Raw genomic sequence first — 6,000 nt, 5'->3', positions numbered from 1 at the left:
AAGTATAAACAAAATTGTGGCTTTGAAAGCTCCCTTCCTCATAAATAATAGAGAGTGATCCTAATATTTTTTTTATTTTTTTTAGCCAAATAAGCGTTTCTTAAAGACTAAATAAGAAGAATTTGCAAAGACCTACAAAAAAACTTAACGCCAGGAAGACAGTTACAGGGACAAATAATTTTACAATATTATAACTTTCCACATACATCCAACATTCCTTCTATTTCCTTCCTATATATTTTTCTTTATATTCTATTTTCCTGTCTCTATTCTCTCTATTTAATCAACTTAGCTTAAGTTTATGAGTGAAAGTTAAACTTAGCCACTAATCCACTTACCCAACACATCCACTTGCTGTCGACATCCGCCCGCAAATTTACTCATTACTTCCGCAAACTTATCATCCTCACATTGTGGCACTTTGTTATTTTGTAAATCGGTTTCTAGATTTTTAACGGCTGAATTCATTTGTCGCATCGATTTTTGTATTGTATCCAAATTGACTCGAGACGCTTTATCGACATGTGACATATCATCGTAGAATGTCAGGGCATCGGGGAATTTCTTTTCCACCACATCGACCAAATAGTGTAGCAGTGTGTGTTATTTTCGGTATCCTTGGTGTTTGTCAATTTTGTCAGATAGGAAATTTCAAAACCGTACGCCAATTCATTCTTGAGCCCGAATTCATGTAATTGCCCATGAGCAGTATTAGTTCTAGAATTTGGAGAATTTCTTGCTATTGCGCACCTCTTCACAGGCCGCGGTGCCGGCCACAATGTCTGGCTTGATGTCTTGGACCATGTCGTTAAAGGTTAGCTTAAAGTTGAGATTATGCAAACGTGGCGAGAGACGTTTAATTTCACCTGAAAAATAAAGAGATCAATAAATTAACATTGACTTCAGCTGTTATTGAAGTGGAATGAATGCCTCACCTATTGTCGCTGCAAACTGTTCGATGGGCGTAGTGGTTCTCCCTTGGCCTTGATTTCTTGCAAACGTTTCAATTGCTCTGGAGGCGGTAGATATTGTATCAATTGTTGCAGAATATTGGAAGACAAAATATCGGTATCACAGCGTAAAAGACATATCTTGATTTGTTCATAGGACAAATGCTTGAGGGAGCCACCCAAAAGAATCAACAAATTCTGGGCCGATTTACCATCCAAAACACGCAAATCAATTGTCTTCTTGGTCAGCGTAGATGGCTTATCGACGCTATCCTTTTGATCCTTTTTGATGGGTTTGGAGGAGAATTTAATAGCAAGTTCGGCAAGCAAATCATCGGAGGCCAGTTTATCCTCTTCACACTTGACCCAAAATGATTTGTCCGACATCTTTTGTGGGACAATGGCTTTCCAATTGGCACGTTTCATGGGATTCTTTACTTCCCATTTCTTTTTGGGTTTAAGGCCATGTGGCAAGACTGGCGCCATGGGCATCATCATTGGTGGTGGTCGCGGACCTCCGGCCATACCCGGCATGGGAGGTGGAGGAGGACCACCCATGCCAGGCATAGGTGGCGGTGGTGGACCACGTATACCACCCATACCGGGCATTGGTGGTGGCGGAGGTGGTGGACCGCCCGGACCCCCTCCCATACCCGGTGGAGGAGGTGGTGGTGGCGGTGCTGGCATTCTTGCTCCTCCTGGCGGCGGTGGTGGCATGGGAATATTCACCTTCGGCAGTTTACTTGGCGATGGAGCCGCAATACCATTCTTCTCCATATCTTTGATTTTCTCCTCCAACAGCGCAACCTTGGCTTCAGCCTCCTGTTTGGCATTTTCCAATTGCTCGATTTTCTTCTCATACTCTTCGGCACGTTGCGACTCTTTGGCCTTCGTCTTTTCCACGATATCATCCAACAGCAATGAGGTATCGATATTGAAATTTCGATTTTCGAAATTCGGATCACAGTAACCTTTGTGAAAGACAATTTGCGATATGCACTCCTCGATCAATTGATAATAGGCTGGCCGGTAGTAGAAGTCATCGCGAATGTACAGCAAATGCTGCATTATCGACAGGAAGTAGGGTTCTGCAGGTGTATCGGTAACTAAATTCTTCACAACCTCAAAGCAGTCCGTCACATCATCCATATTATAGATGACATTGTCGAATCGCTGGATAAACTCCTCGAAATCGTCCTCACGTATCTCATTGAAAATCTTAAAATGTTGTTTCAGCGAGTCATTGTTGCTCGCCTCCACCATGTTCTTGAAGTCGTCGAATTTCGCGTACAGACCCATACGCATGATTTCACAGCGCAGATGGAGGCGGAAATTTAAGTCGCTGGGGGTGTTTGTGAGGGTATTGATGAAAATCAAACTGTGACAGGCCAACTCACGACGCGGATCATATTTTTCCGATATGAACAGCGAGTCGACAATGGGCCGAAGCGTTCACTTGATTTGTACGATGTTGAGGCTGCCGTTGTAATGGCCCTCAGAACCTTGTCATAGCCGTTGCGTTCGGGTACCAAACAGAATGAGGCCAATAGCTTTACAGCCTCACACATTGTGGTCACCTTGCGGGGATCAAGCGATTGTGCCAGTAGCAATACAACCGTATGTTGATCTGGCGTTAGGACCAAATTTAATCCCCATGTATTATTCATTATGGCCTTGAGGCAACGTATGCATTCCAGTTCGATGCGATCCAAGGTTCGTTCCTTTTTACAGCGTCGCATCAAATTGATAATCTCATCGATGCCATCCTCTCCGAATTCCTTAATCCACGACAGTGGATTATTTGTGAGTGCAACACGTAAACTTTCCAGGCAGGCATAGATTTTTGGTTCACTGTGTTCGCCATTTCGCAGGTACTCAATGTAGTCGAGAGGTTTTTCGAATTTCGAATTGGCACGATGTTCGAGGGAATTTTTACCTACGGGAAAAAGATTGAAAAACGTTAGTAAAGTTGAAGTGGGAGATAAAAATATATATTTTCCATGAACTGATGATATCGATGTTGTTTTTAGGTGGACTTAGTATATAATAATTTTAATATCTTTATTCAGAAATACAAAACTGATCAAAAATTTGAGTTGGTCACAATTTCACGGTGGATCATATCCTTGATTTATTTTTTAATTTTTGACAAAAAAAAAACTCCTTAATGGAATCCACTATATTTGTATTTTTACGTTCTGGTGTGAAAAGGATTAGCCCACCGGAAAGGCAAGTCCAGGTCCAACCTGATGTGCTTCTCTTGATGGGATTACTCAATCAAAGTAATATAGTCAAGTTCGACCATTCAATATTCTTCTGAATATATCTAATATATTTCAAATTTCTGAGAGACCTTCATGATACATGAATGGCGGATATCTTCTGTATCTATACATACAGGGTGAGATGAAAAACTGCTACCAACTTCAGACTGCTTTAATTTCTAAGCCACTCGTCCGACAGCTGTTAAAATTATTCCAGTTACAGCTCATTATATTGTTTACAAGCGTACAAAAGCATTTTGGTGAGAATTTTCCAGAAAAAATGTTATTCGTAATGGAAATCAAGCGTGATATCGTTATATTTGGCTGGAAAACCACAAGTGGCTATCGTTAGAGCACTCCAGAATTCTTTTGTGTCTCGTACTATCGCTCATTACCGTGATACTGGTAGCGTATCCCGACGTCAAGGAAGTGGACGGAAGAAAACAGCAACATCAGCAGAAATGGTTCGAAAAGTAAACAAGCGACTTGATAGAAATCCGCATCGCAGTGGCCGAAAAATGGCTCGTGAGCTGAACATATCGCATTATTCCATTCCGCTAATAATGAAAAATGAGCTCGGGGTAAAGCCATTTAAATTCCAAAAAGTGCAAGAACTTACATCGCAACAGAAAAAAATTAGACTCAAAAGAGCTAAAGAGTTGCTTCGCTTGGCCGAAAGTGGTGAACTGCCGAATTTGGTTTTCTCCGATGAGAAAACATTCGTTGTCCAGCTGTTTGTAAACAAACAAAACGATCGTGTTTACTTGACAAAGAGGTCAGCTGAGAATGTGCACCTTCGGTTGGTCACCAGAACTCAAGCGCCGGCCATGGTAATGGAGATGGTGTGGGCCGCCATAACAGCCGATGGTCAGAATAAATGACGAATATTATCGCGAAAATATTCTGGAGGGTGTAATAAAGCCTTGTGCACGCAAACCTTGAATACAATAAATAAATTAATAAATAATTACAACTCTTATAAAATGTGATGTAAAAGTACGATTATCTTCAAATTGTACACATCTCAATATTTTTTTTTTACCCAAGGTCTGGTGTGAAAATAAAATTTATCCGTCCACTCCCTCTGGTACCTCCCACACAAAATGTCGAAATTTCCAAAAATATATATATTTTCTACACAGAAAGACAAAAGATAATCCGATTTTACTCCAACTTTGCAAATCCTAATATTTGCGTCAGTGCTACGTCAGGTGCGAAAATGGACAATGTCGGTCCACTCCATCAAGTACCTCCACCACAAAAAATAATTGTCTTGAAATTTCACACACCACAATATTTTTATCAACCCAAGGTCTGGTGTTAGGGTGCAGTATATCGGTCCGTTCCTTCTGGTACCTCTCCCACAAAGGGTCGAAATTTTCAAAAAATATTTTGCACCGAAAAAGAAACGATAGTCCGATTTTGCTTCAACTTTGCAAATCCTAATATTACTATCAGTGCTACATCAGGTGCGAAAATGGACAATATCGGCCCACTCCATCAAGTACCTCTTCCACAAAGAGTCAAAATTTCTGCACAGAAAGAGAAGCAATAATCCGATTTTGCTCCAACTTTGCATTTCATAATATTTGCGTCAGTTCTAGGTCAGGTGCAAAAATGAAAAATATCGGTCCACTCCATCAAGTCCTTCTGGTACCTGGTACCCCACAAAGGGTCAAATTTGTGAATAGCCAAAACGTTTATAAAATCCGAAATAAGCATCAGGTTTTCTTTATATTTCACACATCCCATTATTTTCACTAACAAAAGATCTGTCGTGAAGATGGGTAATATCGGTCCACTCCTTCTGGTACCTCCCCCACAAAGGCTCAAAGAAAGCGAAATAAGCATCCAACTCTTCTCAAATTTCACAAATACAAACATTTTTGCTAATTCAATACCTGTTGTGCAGATTATATATATCTCTGAGCTCCTCATACATGGTACCTCATTCACAAAGGGTCACAATTTTCAATATTTTTATCTGTCATAACTTGCGGAACAAGTCAGCGATTCTTTACAACTTGCTATATCTGAATAAATCTCTCTTTGCCAGAAACCTGAGAGGAATATGGAATTTATGATTTTCAATAAATTGGATATAAATGTTCGATTTTCTTGTAATATTGCTCATACCATTATTTTTATATGTATTAGATGAAGCATGAAAATGGAATGATTCAATCGACTATATCTGGTAGGTCACGCACATTAACATTTTCTAAAAATTATCATATATGTCATGTAGAGAGAAGGAAGTTACTAATATAGTCCAAACCTGGCATGTCGCAATATTTATATCATATTTATTTAGGTCCGATTATATTGGTCCATTCTTTCGGAACCTACTCCATAAGGGGTTAAACATTAGAATAATCATAACAGAAGTCAAAATATTTTAAGTAATCGTACATTGGCTGAAGATATACATCTATCGGCAAAACCGACAAATACTCTTTAACTTGTTTTTGAAAATGTCTACATATTGTGGGGGGAGGTACCAGAAGGAGTGGACCGATATTGCCCATCTCCGAACTCGATGACAATAATATTACAATGGACCAAGTTTGGATTCTCCCTTCGAGAATTATCATACACACCAGGCAGACAGACGGACGGACGAACATCGCTAGATCGACTCCAAATGTCCTGAAAAGGATTTGGTCCAAAAATACCTAGGGTCAAAAATCGTTATTTCGATGAGGCATGTTTTGGCCGTATCAAATGATATATACCCTCTGAGGCTGAGGGTATAAAAATTTTGTCAAAATGAAAAAATTGTGCAT

At 39.9% G+C, this 6,000-nt stretch overlaps 1 protein-coding gene across 1 annotated transcript in view; it reads right to left on the bottom strand.

Moving 5' to 3' along the window:
- Positions 1-303: 303 nt before the first annotated feature.
- The window catches only part of LOC105261990 (protein diaphanous), a 30,752-nt gene continuing 25,055 nt past the window's right edge, over positions 304-6,000 (bottom strand). Inside the window, 7 exon segments of the mRNA XM_059124616.1 lie at positions 304-605; positions 608-679; positions 682-723; positions 726-866; positions 936-965; positions 968-2,395; positions 2,398-2,886. Of these exon segments, the coding sequence (XP_058980599.1) occupies positions 319-605; positions 608-679; positions 682-723; positions 726-866; positions 936-965; positions 968-2,395; positions 2,398-2,886 (2,489 nt within the window). The 3' untranslated portion in view covers positions 304-318.

The sequence above is a fragment of the Musca domestica genome, unplaced genomic scaffold, assembly GCF_030504385.1.
Source record: "Musca domestica strain aabys unplaced genomic scaffold, Musca_domestica.polishedcontigs.V.1.1 3, whole genome shotgun sequence".
NCBI lineage: Eukaryota > Metazoa > Arthropoda > Insecta > Diptera > Muscidae > Musca > Musca domestica.
This window is presented reverse-complemented; position numbering and strand designations above follow the sequence as displayed.